The sequence below is a fragment of the Myotis yumanensis genome, unplaced genomic scaffold, assembly GCF_028538775.1.
Source record: "Myotis yumanensis isolate MYYU_CA2020_CCGP unplaced genomic scaffold, mMyoYum1.0.hap1 SCAF_2, whole genome shotgun sequence".
In the NCBI taxonomy this organism is placed as follows: domain Eukaryota; kingdom Metazoa; phylum Chordata; class Mammalia; order Chiroptera; family Vespertilionidae; genus Myotis; species Myotis yumanensis.
This window is the reverse complement of record NW_027223753.1, coordinates 66,883,222-66,902,931: the sequence shown is the minus strand read 5'-3', so window position 1 is coordinate 66,902,931 and position 19,710 is coordinate 66,883,222. Positions and strand designations below refer to the sequence as shown.

The 19,710-nt window shown below is 37.9% G+C and overlaps 1 protein-coding gene across 4 annotated transcripts in view; it reads right to left on the bottom strand.

Annotated features, from left to right (window-relative positions):
• The window catches only part of PKN2 (protein kinase N2), a 158,669-nt gene that overhangs the window by 49,325 nt on the left and 89,634 nt on the right, over nt 1-19,710 (bottom strand). For all 4 annotated transcript variants that reach the window (XM_070405524.1, XM_070405521.1, XM_070405523.1 and 1 more), the window contains 2 exons: nt 11,748-11,933; nt 10,134-10,243 (listed from right to left, as the gene is read on the bottom strand). In XM_070405524.1, coding sequence (XP_070261625.1) covers nt 10,134-10,243; nt 11,748-11,933 — 296 coding nt within the window. The remainder of the gene's footprint in view (nt 1-10,133; nt 10,244-11,747; nt 11,934-19,710) is intronic.

The window sequence follows — 19,710 nt, the reverse complement described above, 5'->3', positions numbered from 1 at the left end:
TGTGTAAAGTGAAAGCTACTTTGATTTATTTACATTTCGGTTGATTCATCTGGCTGAACATTTGGACTGGACCCGCGATAGGCTGCAAAAGTCTCTAGCAGTTCTCAGAATCTTTTGCTCGCCATTATAGAAGGAATCAGCCCACTTCGCTAATAAAAATTTCTGTCTATCAGTTGCTCTTACCTGGGTTGTAAATTCACTGTATTAAATTGAAATTTTAAAGTTCTAGGGTAGATTTAAAGGCTAAAATAAAGGCTGGCTAGGTTCCAAGATTACTTGGTTCTGAGATTGCTTGTAAGAAAAGCAAGAGAGAAGACTTTTCAAGTTAACTATTTGCTTAGCAAATTAACAAAGTAGTAAATTTCAAAGAACTTGTTATTTATGGTTTTCTTATCTCTTTGGTGGACACAAAGGGCTTACAGCTCCACAGGGCGGAGAGATTTACTGGCCCTGACCCTGCCTGTGACATCATAGTCCAACATGAGCCACCTAAGGCTGAAGTTATTATTAACTGTCTATAGACCCTGCTAACCCCTGATTATGTTTCTCGTGTGGTCTGTTGTCTTTGTCTTTGTGGTTATGTGTTTTGTTTGACTTGCTGTTTATTAGGATCCTCATAGAGGACATAACCTGGTCTTTCCCTTCCTCCCTCATCCTGATTCTGAAAGCATCTGTAACTGGATTTCAGGTGGCCTCCAGGCTTTCTGTCTGCAAGAAATCTCCCTATGCACCCGTTATCTTTCCAGGACGACTAAGAGTCATGTTTCCCCACAGTTCAGACCCCAGCCTCCGGGAGGGAGGACTACTATAGGAGCAGTCTGTAGTTTTCTTCAAAACTCCCACTGTTTAAAGGGAGACAAACAACTGGACTGGGGGACAGGGAAATTGGTCGGAGAGATCAAGAGTATTGAGAAAAAATCTGTGAGGGAAAGCAACGGTCCTGGGCTGAGCGAAGGGGGGCCAGGGTGCAGACCGCTAACAGGCGCCTTATCAATTAACTTCAAGGTCACAAGTTTTCTGTGAGCACCAATCTAATTGTTCACTTTTGGTAATCATTAAAAGATTAAGGTTTCTAAGAATAAAAAATTCTAATAAAAAAAAAACACCCAACTGCCAAAAAAACCGGTTTGGCTCAGTGGATGGAACGTCGGCCTGCGGACTGAAGGGTCCCAGGTACGATTCTGGTCAAGGGCATGTACCTGGGTTGCGGGCACATCCCCAGTGGGAGATGTGCAGGAGGCGGCTGATCGATCTTTCTCTCTCATCGATGTTTCTAACTCTCTATCTCTCTCCTTTCCTCTCTGTAAAAAATCAATAAAGTATATTTAAAAAAAAAAAAAAAACCCAACTAAACTCCCAGGAAAAAAGTGGAGGAGAAACGGAGCTGGAGTCTGCAGCTGCCCTGGTGATTTAGAAGTTTAGAACTGTTTGCTAGGCAGACTCAGCCCCTGAGAGCCAGGTCAAAGAAGGGGGGCTGGATGCCTGAGCTACCCGCTGCGGCCCTGAAAGAAGCAGCAGCAGCGAGAGAAGTGGGGAAAGCAGAAATTTACCTGCCACTAGAGCTGCCCTTCTGCTGCCCAGTGAGTAAGGAGTATTTACAACAAGCAATACAAGACTTGGGCCTTTGGCTTACTGGCTACAGCAGTTAAAACAGAAGCCAGTGACTAGTACTAGCCTTCCTACAGCCCCAGGAATAGAGCAGCAAGCCTGGGATCTATAAAAGCTGCGGATAGAGCTAGTGAAAGCTCCCTGTTTGCAAATGCACTGAAAGGGTTTAGTACCTGCTGCTGCTGGAAGAGGAGGGGCTGATATCCCCTTCCAGTACACTCCCTTGGAAGAGGCCTGATTGCTGCTCTGCCACAAAGGGGCTGGTGGGAAGACAAGGATAGCAGGGCTCTGTAACTACTAAACAGGGTTAACAAAAGGGCAAAGAAAAAGGGCACTCTCCCTGGACCTGGGAGCCATGAGGACTTTGAAATGCTCCAAGAGAGGAGGAGTCTGACTCAGAGACTGGCCAAAACCTCGTTGGGTTAGGAGGACTGGAGGCTACATATTGAACTTATAGACTGCAGTTTGCTAGGCAGAGGTCCAAGCCCAGTTGTATAGGGGTTAAGCTACCTGTATACAGCAAAACAACTTTCTCCTGTGCCAGAATACATTTTAAGAAAATTAGACAGACTGTGTTTATCATTAGAAAGAAGAACTGGCCACAGTGCACAGCCCTGACAGTGGCCTACAGAAAACTGTGTAATAGACTTAAATGATGCCTGCATCTTCACGGACATGGCTCCAGAGAGACAAGGACAACTTTGCCTTGTATAGGAAGGTCAAGAGTAGACTTTACTCACCTCCCTAAGATGTCTGTATAGCCCTACCATATGTCATGTTTAGTAGCAGAAGACTTAGCTGCCTGAAGTGGCCATGGTGCCAATATTATGTTTCATTGTATTAATATGTTATATTAACCTTTGATTCTCTTACAGGTTTGAATGTAGCTGTAGTTGCCAGCAGTTGCTATAGACCGGTGATGGTCTACAGTCCTTGGTAGTCTTTGAGAGTAATTGGCAAGTGTCATATTCCCACACTGAGGGCCATTGTTATGGCTATGTGTTAGCTGTCCTGGAAGGAGGCTATGTGGGGTGAACCCCAAAAGCAGAGGGTGCCTACCTACTGAGAGGGCAAGTGCCCAATTGGGCAAAGAAGAATACCCATCAGGTTTTGGTCTCTATTAAGAGACAGTTGACAGTTTGCTGCCTGTATACTGTCTTGTAGGCCTGTGTGACCATGCCCATGTCAGGGGTGGTACAAACCTCAACTGTAGGAAACTGGGGAAGGCCTGTTTGAAACAGAAGCAAGTAGTGAAGTGGTAAATACTAGCCCTCTGTTACAGGAATTACAGACCCTGTGAGGTCCTGTGACATGTGAGACCCTGTAAGAAAATAAAGCTCCTTTAGTCCCTTCTGAGAAAACAAGTCAAGTGTGGGGAGCCCTACTACAGGGAGAGCCATAACTATCTATTTGAATATAGACACACTGTAAATTTCTTCTTGCCATTTGAAGACAGTTATATTACTCTGAAGAATCCATGAAACGGGACTGGCAAGGAAAATCAGAAAATCTTGGAGCAGATCAGTATGTTTTTCTCCTCATATAATTCCTCTGAAATTTGGCAGTGCTTATTAATAAATCATGGCAATACATTTCTTTGCATAGATTCAATAAGACTGGTTCCTAATAGTGGTTTTACTAACAGAAAACTTTGACTGGAGTATCATGTTTTATAGAGACCTGTCTGGACTCTGAAGACTTGAAGCCAGTAAGAATGCCACGAAGAAAGCCTGGTATCCTGCTTGGAAGCCCTGAAGATGGCTGGCGCTGGAGCGTCAGGCCCATGCCCTACCATCACTGGCGGTTGGTAAGAGTAGAAGGGGAGCAGTAAAGATGTCTCTGTGTCCCTGTGGAACCCCCACGCACTCTGGGCCGCAACGAGTAGGAGGGCTACTGAGATGGGCCTTAAAGCCTAGGGCTTGGGCCCAGGTGGAGTTGCTACAGGTGAGGGATTCACCTAACTCAGCAGATACTGTAGGCAGGCCTGATGGCAGCTAGATAGCTTGGCTTCCTGGCCCTACGGGGCACATTAAGATTCAATCATGAAATTCCGGCAAAGGTAGTCAGTTACCATTCTTGTTGTGTTTATGCAAACGATCAGGCCAAATTGAATACAGTAGATAAAATGGTCTTGATTTGGGTTTTTTTTATAAAAACAGAGGTAATTTTGAGGAGAAAAATTCTATTTCAATAGAGGTTGTTAAACCAACTAGTGCTACCAGATGTAACTAAGTATTTCCACCTCTAGGTATGTAAGACAAGGGGCTTGGCCAAAGAGGTACTCACCCAAAGTCTCAGCCCCTAGAAAAGGTTGGTAGACTATTTGTCCAAAAGACTTGACCCCTTTGCATTTAGGTATTTGGTTTTAAAAATTATTGTGGCACACTGGTTGAAAATGGCTGCCTTAGGCTAATTATTTCACCTCTAAGACATAATTTCCTTATTAATTTGTAAAATGAAGGGGCTGGATTATATCAGCAATTCTCAAACTCCCATCCACCCGGAGTGGCAAATTCCAAATGACATTTTATCCAGAATCTCAATTTAAAAAGTCTCTTTGCTATCTTCTAAGAGAATTCTGAACCCTGAACTCCCAGGAACATAATTTAAACTTTTCTAGATCATCTGATATCTGTATCATTTGTAGAATATCTTAGAACTCTAAAAAGACCTATGAATCTTTGTATCTTGAAAAGGCCAGAATCAGTACAGACAGCTTAGTTCCCAGAATGCCTTAGAAAAGAAACTTGGCATTTGAGGCAAAATGATGAGCATGAACATGTCAGATAGTTTAAAATAACATTTTCTATAAATGTATTTATGAATATTTTCTATAAATAAATATCTACAAATGTAAGAGATAAAATAAAAAGTAAAAAGCACAGGAAAAAGCAAAATGTACTATGTAAACAGAAGGAGTTAGCACAATAAGGAATATGGTTTCTGCCAAAGAAGTTTACATCAAATTAGAGACAAGTAACATGCATATCAGGAACCTAAAAGGTCTCCTTAGCCTGAGGGATGAATAGCTTTACTTAGCCATGCAGTGTTTTCAAAATTTCAAAGGGAGGATTAATCCAAGTGGGAAGACTGGAGTAGAAAAACAATTGTAGGTGAAGATTACAATTGCAAATAAAGAACAACCAATCAACAGTTATCAGTCTTTCTAGATCTCTAACACTGTAGTTTGTGTAATTTTAAACCACTGTCTCTCTTCCCGGTTTTCATCATCTTCTGTGTCCTCCTCTGTGTAGCTGTTATCTACCTCATTAAAGTTATCATAAAGGAAAGAGCATCCATTTAGAACAATGGAAGTCAAGTATCATCTCTAAAATGTATTAATATGTAATTAACTATTCTGGTTCTCAGATTCCTTAATTATAAAATGATCACAAGACAATTTACTTTTAAATTCTATTTTTAAACATATAACTCTGTAACACAATAACCTGACTACAAGGGAAATCTAACCAGCCATTTTCCCTCTAACAATAAGTTTCATTTTGATAATATTGCTCATCAAAAATTCTATAATGACTTTAAATAAGCTATGAAAGAAAATGACATTTAATCAATTAATTTCCCATTACCTAGCATGTTCCTCTATTATACTCAAATTTATAGCCACATGTCAAAACCCAGGGCTAAAAGAAATAACTAAATCAATGAGTGGCTACACAGGCAATGCAAAGCATTTTATATACACTACACCTCAGTTTTGAAAGAATCCCTTATAACAGTCCTGTGATGTTAATATTTTATCCCCATTTTAGAGATGGTGAAACAAGTGTCTAATAGTAAGGTTATGTAACTTGTCTACTATCAAATAGCTAATAAGTAGGAGATGGACAATAAACCCAGTCTCTTTGGCTTCAAAGCCAATGTTACAGCAAATCTACCAATCAAAAATGAATGGAGAAATAGGCAGACCTTTCCTGCACCTCCTCCCAGGGCTAGATTGGATATAAAACTGAAGTGGGGAACATACACCTGGAATAAGAACTGAGGCCCAGCTGAGGAGACTTATATTAAAGGACAGAAAACCCCCGAGACCAGTAGGTAGGGTGAGGTCGCTAGAGGAACTGACCCAGCTTCCAGGGGCCACAGGCCGAGAGTGAGGAGGAAGCTCTGAAGCTACAGCAAAGTCTTTTCCCTCAGAAGATCGAGGCCCGGAACCCAGGCTAGGCTCCATAGTCCAGAGCACCAGACCTGAGAACAGCAGCCCAGGTAACATCAGCTCTGAAAGGCGGCAGGGTTGCAGCACCTGGCTGAGTCTGGAGCCGGTAGGAGAGAAAGCCCCAGTTTTGTTTTTGCTTTATTCATTTGCAGCTACTCACCGGATGCTTCAGTGCAGAGGGAGGCACACACTTGAGGTGCGCCTAAGGAGAGGCTGGGGTGGGAAGCATTGCAACGAGACGTGGAAAAGCAGCAGCCAAGAATCCTGTATTTGGTCATTTATAAGCACCCAAACTGAAATGGCTATTTTCACTGAGAGGAGCTAGCCTCTCCCAGTAGCTGCAGGACAGGTGAAAATAACAACCCCACCCTAGGTGATACAGCCCGCCCTATCCTCAGGAGCCCTGCCTGCCACACCCTGTATTTTGACTTTTCAGAGGAAACAAAAACAGAGGCCAAGCCTGCTGGTTTGAACAGTCTCAGGGAGCATCAGTGATTGGGGGAGGGGCCTTCTGCCCAACTATCCAGGGAACATGACTGGTAGTTACTTTCCCTGCATGGGAGAGCTGATAGAAACTCCAGGTTTCCAGCTGATCCCACTGGATTGCATACAAGGATCTCTGTCCAGCCAAGGGCAGAGTAATATTTTGGGCCACTCACAGAGAAGTAGCTCTAACAATGAAACTTATTGTTAGAGGGAAAATGGCTGGTTAGATTTCCCTTGTAGTCAGGTTATTGTGTTACAGAGTTATATGTTTAAAAATAGAATTTAAAAGTAGTAAAATGTCTTGTGATCATTTTATAATTAAGGAATCTGAGAACCAGAATATTTAATTACATAATATATTTTAGAGATGATACTTGACTTCCACCACATTCCCTGAAATCTGAGCAGTACTTCTCTGTCTAAAGCCTTTTCAGAAACAGACTTTTGAGTGATTAAGATTGACAACTGGGCTGTGGCCAGATGGCTCAGTTGTTTGGAGCATCATCCTGTATACCAAAAGGCTGCAGGTTCGATTCCCCATCAGGACATATACCTAGGTTGTGGGTTTGATCCCCAATCAGAGGCAACTAGCTGATGTTTTTCTCACATCAATGTTTCCCTCTCTTTCTCATTCTCTCTCTCTAAAATCAAGAAAAACATCCTTGGGTAAAAATTAAAAAATAAATAAATAAAAAATGGACAGCTGGCTAACAGGCAAAGGTGGGCAGAGAAGGAGCCCAGGGAACCAAGGGAAGTTTGCTGACCCATCCTTGGGCCCCATGCTGCAAACAAACCTGCATTAGAGGGCAGACTGGCCCTTTCTACTTGCAGCCAAGTCCTGTGGAGACAGGCACAAACTGTGGATCCCTTGGAGCTTCAAGCATGTTGTTGAAAGCCAAAGGAAGACAGTCTCTGACAGTGGTTAGCACCTAAGTACCTCACAAGAGAAGCCCAGAATTGGCAGACAGAACAGTTAGCCAGTCATCAGAAGAGCAGGATCCAAAGGGAACTCCCATGGAGCACTAAACTCTGCTGAAGCGAACACTTTATTTTTTCTTCTTTTTTTTTTCCTCTTTCTTGTTACTTTTCTGGAATTTTCTCTTTCTTTTTTTAAATTTATCTTCTTTATATATCTGACTTTATTTGTTATTATTCTAGTCTCTATTGTTTTGCTCACATATCTGATTTTCCTCTTCCCTTTTTTAAAATATAATTTTAGAGAGGAAGGGAGAGGAAGAGAGAGATAAAACATCAATGATGAGAGAGAATCACTGCTGGCTGCCTCCTGCAACCCCCACATTGGGGACTGAGCCTGAAACTCATGCATTTGCCCTGACCAGGAATCCAACCTGACCTCCTGGTTCATAGGTGTATGCTCAACCACTGAGCCATGCCGGCTGGGCTACTCTTTCCTTTTCCTACTCAATATTTTTTTCTTTCTCTCTTTTCCTTTTCTATCTGCTTTCTCCTCTATTTTGCTTTTCATATTTTTTTTCTTTCCTTTTCTTCCTCCTTTACTTTCGTACATGGGTAGGGTCGCTAGGCCTGGCTGGCGATCAGGGCCGATAAGGGCCTTCCTTCTGGCTGCTGGCTGGGGCCTCCCTTTGTTCCACGCCACCCCCTGGTGGTCAGCCCATGTCATAGTGAGCAATTAGTCTCCGGGTCACACTCCCGTGGGGACAATTTGCATATTAGGCTCTCTCTATATATTTTTTCCTTCCCTAATTCCCCCAATTCTTTATTCTTAATTTTCATTATTTCAGCTCTGCACCTACATATTCCTTTTTCTCCCCCCCCCTTTACTGTTTCTTTTGTGTGTGTGTGTGTGTGTGTGTGTGTTTGTTTATTTTGTTGTTTTTCTCCTCATTTTTTTTCCATATGTAACAGGATTTTCATCATCCCACCATTCTAGCATTCTTTACTGAATAACCTTTTATAATGCTTATCTGATCTAAGATATGATCTGATCCAACTCAAAGATTTTTTATTGCTCTTTGGCAAACCTTCTTTCTCCTCCTAACTTTGAGATACTGCTTATGATCTGATAGGTAGACCTTTGTTTTCTTACTTATAAAATCTTTCCAATTATGGGTTAATAACTATTTTTATTGGCTTCTATAGTCCATGATATCATATCATTTGTCATAGGCAATTCAGATGATGTCAACTCCCCTACTGAAAGCCCCTCAATTGTCTTCCAATATATAGCCTGTAAAGACCCTAGCAATCTGGCACCTACCTATAGTTGCTATTTTACTTCACAATGATCATTTTTATTCTTACAACACATCAAGTTCTCTACCTTGGAGGGAGGGGACATATGCTTTGTATCTTCTGCTAGGAACACTCTCCCTGGATCTCTAAGTCTGGCTACGTTTCACCCATCAGGTCTCAGGTTAAATGTAGCCTTCTCAAAGAGACTTTCCCTAATTACTCTATTCAAGTTAGCCCCCATCTTATTTAATTACACCATCCCACTTACTTCCTTCATTGCACTTGTATATTAAAAAAAAAAATTGTTTGCTATTTATCTTCATTCATTAGAATTTAAGGTCCATAAATTAAGAAAATTGAACTATCTTGATTAAGTATCACCAGCATGTAGAATGATGTTTGGCATAGAACAGAAAATCAGTGATTATTAAGATTATGAGTTCCATGACAGCAGTGAGTATATATTCTCTTTGTAAACTAGAACTAGTAAAATGCCTGGTACATGTAAGATGGTAAATAAATATTTGTGAAATAAATGGAGTGATCTTATCCACTTGGCATTCACTAATCAGAAGACTTCCATATACACATATTCGAACCAAGAAAAGCAATGATGAGGGGCCTGATTAGGATGCTGGTTGTGAGGATTAAAAAAAATTATAAATTAGAAAAATATTTTAAAAGTAGAAGATAGAGCAGTAACTGCCACTTCATATCATCATTAAGAATTATAAATCATAAGTATTAATATATATAATTTAAAAAACGACATATGTGCCATCAATCTGAATACTAAATGATAAAAAACTTAATATCTTTTTTACATTTTAGATAAAATCATGATTAAGTTTTATTATTTTCTTCCATTCTCCAATGGATGTATTAGAATTAAATAATAAAGTTATTTATCATCATGGATTTATTTATTCTTTAATCCTCTTCTAAGGATTATGTTTTTGTTATTGATTTTAGAGAGAGAGGAAGGTAGAGAGAGAGAGAGAAACATTGATGTGAAAAAGAAACATCGATCAGTTGCCTCTTGTACACACCCCAACTGGGGATCAATCCTGCAACCTGAGTATGTGCCCTGATTGGGAACCAAACCAGCAACCTTTCAGGTACGAGACAACACTCCAACCGAGTTGCACCGGCCAGGGCTCAGCATGAATTTAAATTTACTGTAGGACAAGTTAACCTCTATGGCTACAGATTGCATTCTAGCCATTCACATCATTTATGAAAGCCACTGAGACACATGGAGGGCTGGATGACTAAGCATAATAGCTCGTTTCAAATCCAGCTTTGATAATATAACCCAGAAATGGTGGGTCAGAAGAATCACCTTAGTGCTTAGAGAGTGCATTATTAACATAAAATATATTTCAATATTAGATCTTACCTGGTTGCCAATCTTTCAGGTTAAGACAAACTTCACATTTTCAAATCATTATGCAAATGAAAGCTACAGCAGCAATCTGATATTCACCTCTATCTTAAGGTAGATTTAGGTATAATTCAACAGATGACAAATGTCAAGAATACTAGGTTCTTCAATTCTATTAAAAATAAAACTTCTGTCTTATGAAACATAAATTTTACGTTCAAAATGAATATAAGGAAAATTCAAGTAAAAAGTTTCTCATCTTACCCTGTCTAGTTCCAGTGTAAACTTCTGGTCCCATGACTGATTGGAAATGGGTTTCCAGCTTGTTTGACCAACCACAGTATTATCTAGCTTCAAAACTGCACAGACATCATCTGTAATTACAATTTATAAACTTGCTTAAATATTTTAAAACATTTAAAATAGAGGTAGCACTGTTTAACAGAAATAAAAGTTTTCCAATCCTTTGAAAATAAAGTTTTTCTTACTCAATACTGAAACTTCTGAATCTTAAATATCTAGTTTTATATATACATACACTACTACATACTCCCAAATGATCCTGTTTGACAAAAACAAAAATATCAACTTCTATTTTATTTGTATTAGAAAATAATTAAAAGGGTGAACCAGTGACCATTAGCTGTCTGCCACAATGTGTGTATATGTTTGTAGAGCTGACCACTGAATATGTGAGGGTTAGGGGTGTTGAACCCCCGTGAAGACAAAAATCTGCATAACTTTTGACTCTCCCAAAACTTAACTACTAACAGCTTACTGCTGACCGGAAGCCTTACCAATAATATAAACAGTCAAAGAACACACATTTTGTATGTTAAATGTATTGTGCACTGTATTCTTACAATAAAGTAAGCTAGAAAAAAGAAAATATTTAAAAAACCATGAGAAAGTACATTTACAGTACTGTACATATTTATTGGAAAGAATCTGCAGATAAGCAGACCTGAATAATTCAAGTTTGTGTTGTTCAAGGGTATACCAATAGCAATCATCCAGTTTGTCTCCCTTTATATATGCTATGTATAGTTTGTTACCTTAGACATTTTAAATGTTCTCATTTTTCCTAAAGTCTCTCTCTACCTACAGGAAAACAAAAACATATTCATCTTTGTTCTCTATGCTAGGTGAAAATGTCATGTGCCTTTCTCTCTAGTTATACACTTATGTCATTTTATAATTATACTTTTTTAATTGATTGATTTTAGAAAGAGAAAGGGAGAAACATCTATTAGTTGTTTCACTTATTTATGCATTCATTGGTTCTTTCTTGTATGTGTCCTGACCAGGGATAGAACCCACAACCTTGGCATACTGGGATGATATTCTAACTAAGCTATCTGGACAGGGCTATAATTATACTTTAGAATGTCTCCAAATACTTCACAAACCTGTTATGTTTTACTATTACCATCTTCACCTGCCCCCCATTTCAATATACTACTGGATAGTGGGCTACTATTTTAGTAAACACATTTGTCCAGTGGTTAGTTATCAAAGTTCAATGTTATTTTAGAAATGCCACTGTATCATTAAAAGAATCAAGATGTGACAAGTCCCACAGCCTCTGTACAATTTTAGTTTGGTGTAGAGAGTGATATCTAATATTTCATTCTTCCAAAAGAATTAATGCTATACCGTATGTAATTCAGTTTTCTAACGTTTTCAATAAAGTAAATTTTGTTGCCTTTTTTCATGTTCCTGTCATTATAGCTTTTAAAATTAAACTATGAAAATCATTATTTTAACGGGTTTTTTTTGGTCCAACTTTGACTCTCCCCATTCTACTGTGTCCCCAATGCTAAGTTCTTTGTTCTTTAATTTGTTATATATGATTTTTAAAAAATCTAGTTACTGAACTGGATAAGTCATCGGTTTTTAGGAGGTTTCGACTACTTCCACTTTTACTTTTGCTCGTTCTGCTCATGAAAGATGATCTGGTTTCACTTGGACTCCAACCAGGTAGTGCAACTGATGTTGCTTTTGACCGTCCAGGGACATTTTCTAGGATATCTTGACAGCCCATAAGACGAACTTCCAGAGTACCTGTTAGCATAAAAAAATATCAAATAAGAACATTAATTCTATTTTTAAAATCTTTGTTGAAATTATTACATAGGTCCTCCTTTTTCCCCCAAACCTTTTCCAGCCCTCCCATCCTAAGAACATTAATGCTTAATATATAAAATTCAGCCCTAACCGGTTTGGCTCAGTGGATAGAGCGTCGGCCTGCGGACTGAAGGGTCCCAGGTTCGATTCCTGTCAAGAGCATGTACCTTGGTTGCGGGCACATCCCCAGTAGGGGACGTCAGGAGGCAGCTGATCGATGTTTCTCTCTCATCGATGTTTCTAACTCTCCATCCCTCTCCGTTAAAAATCAATAAAATATATATATTTTTAAAAATTCAGTATTTGTTAGCTATTTAAAAATGGGGAGGTGGGAAGGGCTGGCTGAGGGGGAGGAGAGATTGTAAAGTAGCAAAATCTCTTCTCCCAGAGGATCTGTGGTATAACTATCATCTTTCTTATTTTAATTAGAGAAACCTATTGAAAAATCTTAAGGCAACTATATGAAATTTTATAGAAAAAAAAGCACCTCCCGATACTGTCTATAGGGCATAAAACAAGTTATATAAACTTCCTGTGTATCTGAATACTCACTTCTAGAATTACATGGAAGAACTAAAGAATAACGTGGATAGAACATGTGGGAGGGGAAACACATAGCTAATATGCCTATTAAAATAAACATACAGAAATTAGAAATTTGACCATGAATAACAGCTGTGTTTAATAGTTATATAGTTAACATAGAAAAGGACTTTACAGGTTTCTTTTGCATAAATAAATGGGTTTCTGTTCTATATGAAGATGTAAAATAACATCTTTCCATTCTAATAGTTTAGTCAAATAATTATGGTGTGTAATTATCTAAGCACAAAGTAATTGCAATTTCCTTAGGCAAATAAATACTAATGGTGTTCAAAATGAAAATGAGGAACTGTTAGGGCACCTGGAGTTACGGCTTTGTCATCATTGGGCTAGATATAGTGTACTAAGATTTTAAAATGATGCTTTAGGCCCTAGCCGGTTTGGCTCACTGGTTAGAGCGTTGGCCTGGGGACTGAAGGGTCCCAGGTTCGATTCCAGTCAAGGGCATGTACCTTGGTTGCAGGCACATTCCCAGTAGGGGGTGTGCGGGAGGCAGCTGATCAATGCTTCTCTCTCATTGATGTTTCTAGCTCTCTATCCCTCTCCCTTCCTCTCTGTAAAAAAGCAATAAAATCTTTTTTTTTTTTTTAAATGATGCTTTAGTATTAAAATTTTGGATACTGCACATAGAATAACACTTTAGGAAGAGTACTTCTTCCTGGTAAAAGCTGTCCCAATAAACTTAAATAATTAAAGGTTAATTTTATTTAAAGCTTTTAAATATCTAAAAGTAACCAAAGCGCTTTTAACAGAGTAAAAAAGCCTGGATTTGCCTTCGACTCAAACAACTAACAAAATCAAGACAAAATATTTTGGGGGAAAAGTATTAAAATACTGGATTTCAGGCCATGAAAAACAGTGATCCCTAAGAGATGGGAAACAAATGAGATGAACTCAAAGACAGATTCAGCTTACTGCCTTGAGAATATCCAGGACACAGCGCAGGGACAGAGAATCTCAGGTGGAGCCAAATGGACTACCTGAGTTAAGGAGACAGAACTGAGACTGAAATGACCCAGGCAACTAGAGTTCATAGAAGACAGCTGGCCAGAGACAAAACTCCTTGGATTTACAGAGGGTTCCTCTGATCAAGTATTCAGTCTTGACCCAGTAGTAGCGAATAATTACTCTTGGACTAAACATTACTCTTGGACTAAACAATGCTCTGGTCCCACACAACAAATCTTAAAAGCAATCCCCAAAATATTAAACTGTTTCCAAGTAATTTAACTGTGACCTAGCACAAAGCTCAAGAAGATTTACAGAATTACACAAATATCCAGCACTCAACAAGCTAAAATTCAAAATGTCTGGCATCTAAGCAGAGATTACCAACTGTATTTGTTTTCTACTGCTGCATTTTCAATGACCACAAACTTAATTTGAACCAATACCCATTTATTATCTCACAGTTCTGTGGGTCAGAGTCTGCGTGGGCTGCTCTGCACTTTCTGCTAAAGATCTCACAAGGCCAAAATCATTGTCTTCCAGACAAGGCTCTTATCTGGAAGCTCTGAAGAAAAATCTGCTTCCAAGCTCATTCAGGCTGTTGCAGAATCCAGTTTCTAGTATCCATAGGACTGGGGAAGCTCTTTTCTTGCTGGCTAACAGCTAGGGAACGTTTTCAAGTTCTAGTAGCCACCTGCATTACTCCTCATGTGGCCCCTTCCTTTGTGAGCCAGCAATGGCACATAAAATTCTTCTCATGATTCAGATTTCTCTGATTTCCTCTCTGCCCTCAGTGTCTGAAAATTCTCTGCTTTTAAGGAGCTCATGTGATTATATTAGGCCTACCAGATAATTTTCCTTTACATTAACTCAAATTCGACTGATTTAAAAGTAAATAAACAAAAATAACAACTAATTAGTAGTACCTTAATCACATAAGTGAAAACAACCCAAATAGCAATGGCAGGTGAATGGATAAACAAATTCTGGTATATTCACAAAACTGAATACTAATAATAAAAAGAAAAAATTATTAATCCACACAACATAGATGAAAATCAAAATAATTATTCAGAGTGAACACGAACAGATTACCCCAGCAAAGAAAATGGAATATACTGTGATTCCATTAATTGATTTATTGATTGATTTCAGAGAGGGAGAAACATCAATAATGAGAGAGAATCATTGACTGGCTGCCTCTTGCATGCCCCACACTGGGGCTCAAGCCTGTAACCCAGGCATTCCTTAACCGGAATCGAACCCAGAAACTTTCAGTCTGCAGGCCCACACTCTACCCACTGAGTAAAACCAGCTAGCGCTATTGTGATTCCTTTGATATAAAATTCTACAAAATGCAAACTAATATGTAGTGACAGAAAACAGATCAGTGATTGCCTTGGGGCAGTTATGAATAAGGAGAGCATGAGAAGAGCAGCAAAGACGGATTACATGAAGCATTTGAAGACACTTTTGGGGACATAGTAATTATCTTTATTGTGGTGATGGTTTCACAACTTTAAATATGACAAAGCTTATCAAATTATAGCTTTTAAATATGTGTAGTTTATTGTATGTCAATTATACCTCAATAAAACTATTCTAATAACTGGACGTTGATGACTGTAGCACAACCACATAGCTTTACTAAAAATCAGAAAATAGTATGCTTAAAATGAGTGAATTCTATGGTATGTAAATTATGTTTCAATAAAGCTGCTAAGAGTGGAGTGGAGAAAGCTCCAATCTTCTGTTTGGTTGGCTATGCAAATCTTACCTAATGTAAAATGTTAAGGCAGATTAAGTATAATGGATTCCATTTTAATTTTAGTTCAAAAGAAACAACTTGTATTTGTGTGTTTTATTTGCTTTTTTGTTGTTAAACGGGAAAACTTAGCTCATTTTCAGTGTAAATGCTCAGCTGTAAAAGTAATCCTGGGAAAACTAAAAACATCTGGTTACTACCTCAAACCCTGGTAGCTTATTAAATATTTTAGTAATTTCAATATTAGGAGATAACAATGCTCAACACCTGCTTTCATTTAGGAAAAAAGAAATCTAGAGGGATTTAAGATCTTTATTAAGAATCTAGAAGTTTCTTTCTTTTATGAGGTAATACAATTGCAATTTCATATAACCATATTAGAAATAGCTTAAAATTACATTTTTTTACTTTTATAGCCCATAATATAAAATATTTAAAACAAGCAACTCCAAGAAGTAAATGTTTATTTTCATAAGCAGTACCTATGAATTCCATTAGAACAAGTAAATGTATTTTTATTTTAACTTTCTGGAAAAACTACTTTATATAAAAAATTACATTTTACTAAATTCAACATTTAATCTTGGTACAAGTGAGTAGCATTTTTTAATTTTGAGAAAATATTCTTTAATAAAAACTATTCAGTGTCTCAAAATGTGGACCTGAAAGATTCAATTACACATTATATCACAGTAGCAACAAATATGTAAGTACATTATAATCATACAACCACAAAATGAACCAGAGAACAAATGAGACAAACCATACATTATAGCATTCAGTGAAAACTCCGGATGGTAAATGTTCTTACTAATCCTTCATCATGTCTACTCCTTTATTTACACCAATACTATGTCTCTTCCCAGTTACCTCATATTTAGTGGAATTTTTCTAAAAAAGTATCTGTATTAAGAATTTAGATACTTCTTTTAGACTGCCGATTTATATCACTTTGAGAAAAGTTCAACTTCAGGAATAAAGAAAAGGAAAAGAATTAAAAAGAAATTAAAGAATTGGGGAGAAGAGCCAACCAGAATAGGAATTTCTAGCTATATCCGCTGATTTTCTAAAACATGGCTTTATTACTTTTCTAGAACTAGTAATTTTCAAATATTAGAAAACCATATTTTAATCATTCAGAAATTCTTGAATATTAATGTGTTCATTACTAAACCATAAGACAGTAAAACTTAGATAATTATTGTCCTTGTCTTTTTATTGTAAAATATTTACCAAGTTCAATAGAGCTCCCTTATCCATAGTTTCTCTTTCCAGTTTCAGTTACCCATGGTCAACCTCAGCCTGAATATGCTAAATGAAAAATTCCAGAAATAAACAACTCATAAGATTTAAATTGTGTGCTGTTCTGAATCACATGATGAAATCTCGCACTATCCTGCTCCTTCCTGCCTGGGACATGAATCATCCCTCTGTCCAGAGTATCCACGGTGTAGAAGCTACCCATCCCTTAGTCACGTTGCAGCTGTCTCAGTTAACAGATCTATTTGTCATATCACAGTGCTTGTATCTTAGTAACCCTTATTTTACTTAATGGCCCCAAAGCACAAGAGTAGTGATGCTGGCAATTTGGATAAGCCAGAGAAGCCATAAAGTGTGTTAAATGAGAAGGTGAAAATTTTTGACTCAATAAGGAAAGAAAAAATATTTTACACTAAGGTTGCTAAGATCTACTGTGAAACAAAGTTCTATCTGTGACATCGTGAAGGACAAAGAAATTCCTGCTAATTTTGCTGTTATACCTCAAACTGCAAAAGTTACAGCCACGGTGTATGATAAGTACTTATAAATATGATGAAAAAGGTGTTAAATTTGTGGGTGAAAGCATGAATAGAAAAACAGGTTCTGACTGACAGCAGCATGTTGCACCACAAAGTAATGAGCCTACATGAAGACTTCAGTAAGGGATCCCCTGAAATGAGTGACACCAAGCCATTTATTGCCAAGTAAGTGATGGTTATGCACATTCAGGAAAAGGTTTGGGATTTCATCATCTAATATCATCACAAGAAAAAAAGTGAGAGAGACCACATTCACAAACTTTTATTACATTGTATTATAGTTGTTCTATTTTAATACTACTATTCTAATCTCTTGACCTCACACCGACTCTTTGATGGGAGGAACAATGCTCTAACCACTGAACACACCAGCCAGGGTGTATGTTTGTATTCTTGATGTTATCCCAGAGGCTGCTTACTTAGTCTCTGTTTCCCTTATATATTTATTTTTTACAACAATAAATGTTTATTGATGTACAGGCATTTTCGGAGCCCAGAGACCAGATATAAACATAAAAACAGGTATCAGCTATCACGGATATCAGAAATTACAAGTGTGAGGCAAGCACAAGAATCAGAATGTTCCTGCCAATAAGTTCCCAAAGCCTAGTGCACAAAAATGAATCATGTCTCTCTGGTTTGAACCAACAAGATCTCTCCCAAAAACCTGGCTTTAGTAGAGCTTAAAAAGAAATTCTCATAAATGTCCTTAAAGTATCAAATCAGGCATCAAATGGGTAAGGTCAGTTGCAAACAATTTCAATTCCATTAAATTTTACCTCCTGTTTGATTTTACTTTTAATTAGGAGCATAAAAAGTTAGGCTTATTGATGAAATTATTTTTTATCATTATAAATATTTTCTTTTTTTCTAAAATACTCTTCAACTTGCAGTTTATTTGGTCTGTTTTTAGTAGAGTTATACCATTCTTCCCATGCGTAAAGTAACTTAGTGAATGTTTTCCATTCTTTTATTTTCAACCTGTTTGATTTATTTAATATTTAAAGTGAAATGTTTTAACAATTCCATTTACCATCGCACCAAAAACATTAAGCTACCTAGGAATAAACTTAACTAAAGAGGTAAAAGACCTCTATTCAGAAAACTACAGGACGTTCAAAAAAGAGATAGAGGAAGACATAAAGAGATGGAAGAACATACCATGTTCTTGGATTGGTAGAATCAACATCATTAAAATGTCCATACTACCCAAAGCAATCTATACATTCAATGCACTTCCCATTAAAATACCAATAGTCTACTTCACAGATCTAGAACGAACTCTCCAAAAATTCATCTGGAATAAAAAAAGACCCCGAATAGCTGCAGCGATCCTGAGAAAGAACAAAGTAGGTGGGATCTCAATGCCAGATATCAAGCTGTATTACAAAGCCACTGTTCTCAAAACTGCCTGGTACTGGCACAAGAACAGACATATAGATCAGTGGAATAGAATAGAGAGTCCAGAAATTAGCCTGAACCAATATGCTCAATTAATATTTGACAAAGGAGGCAAGAACATACAATGGAGCCAAGATAGTCTCTTCAATAAATGGTGTTGGGAAAATTGGACAGATACATACAAGAAAATGAAACTAGACCACCAACTTACACCATACACAAGAATAAACTCAAAATGGATAAAGAACTTAAATGTACGACAGGAAACCATAAAAATTCTAGAAGAATCCAAAGGCAACAAAATCTCAGACATATGCCAAAGCAATTTCTTCACTGATACAGCTTCTAGGGCAGTTGAAACTAAAGAGAAAATGAACAAATGGGACTACATCAAAATAAAAAGCTTCTGCACAGCAAAAGAAACCATCAACAAAACAACAAGAAAACCCACTGCGTGAGAAAACATATTTGTCAACGTCATATCTGATAAGGGCCTAACCTCCAAAATTTATAGGGAACTCATACAACTTAACAAAAAGAAGATAAACAATCCAATCAAAAAATGGGCAAAGGACCTAAATAGACACCTTTCAAAAGAGGACATTCAGAAAGCCAAGAGACATATGAAAACATGCTCAAAGTCACTAATCATCCGAGAGATGCAAATCAAAACAACAATGGGGTACCATCTCACACCTGTCAGAATGGCTATCATCAACAAATCAACAAACGACAAGTGCTGGAGAGGATGTGGAGAAAAAGGAACACTTGTGCACTGCTGGTGGGAATGCAGACTGGTGCAGCCACTATGGAAGACAGTATGAAGTTTCCTCAAAAAAACTGGAAATGGAACTCCCATTTGACCCTGTGATCCCACTTCTAGGAATATATCCCAAGAAACCAGAAACACCAATCAGAAAGGATATGTGCACCCATATGTTCATAGCAGCACAATTCACCATAGCTAAGATCTGGAAACAGCCTAAGTGCCCATCAGTAGATGAATGGATTAGAAAACTGTGGTACATCTACACGATGGAATACTATGCTGCTGTAAAAAAGAAGGAACTCTTACCATTTGCAACGGCATGGATGGAACTGGAGAGCATTATGCTAAGTGAAATAAGCCAGTCAATGAAGGAAAAATACCACATGATCTCACTCATTCATGGATAATAAAGACCATAATAAACTTTTG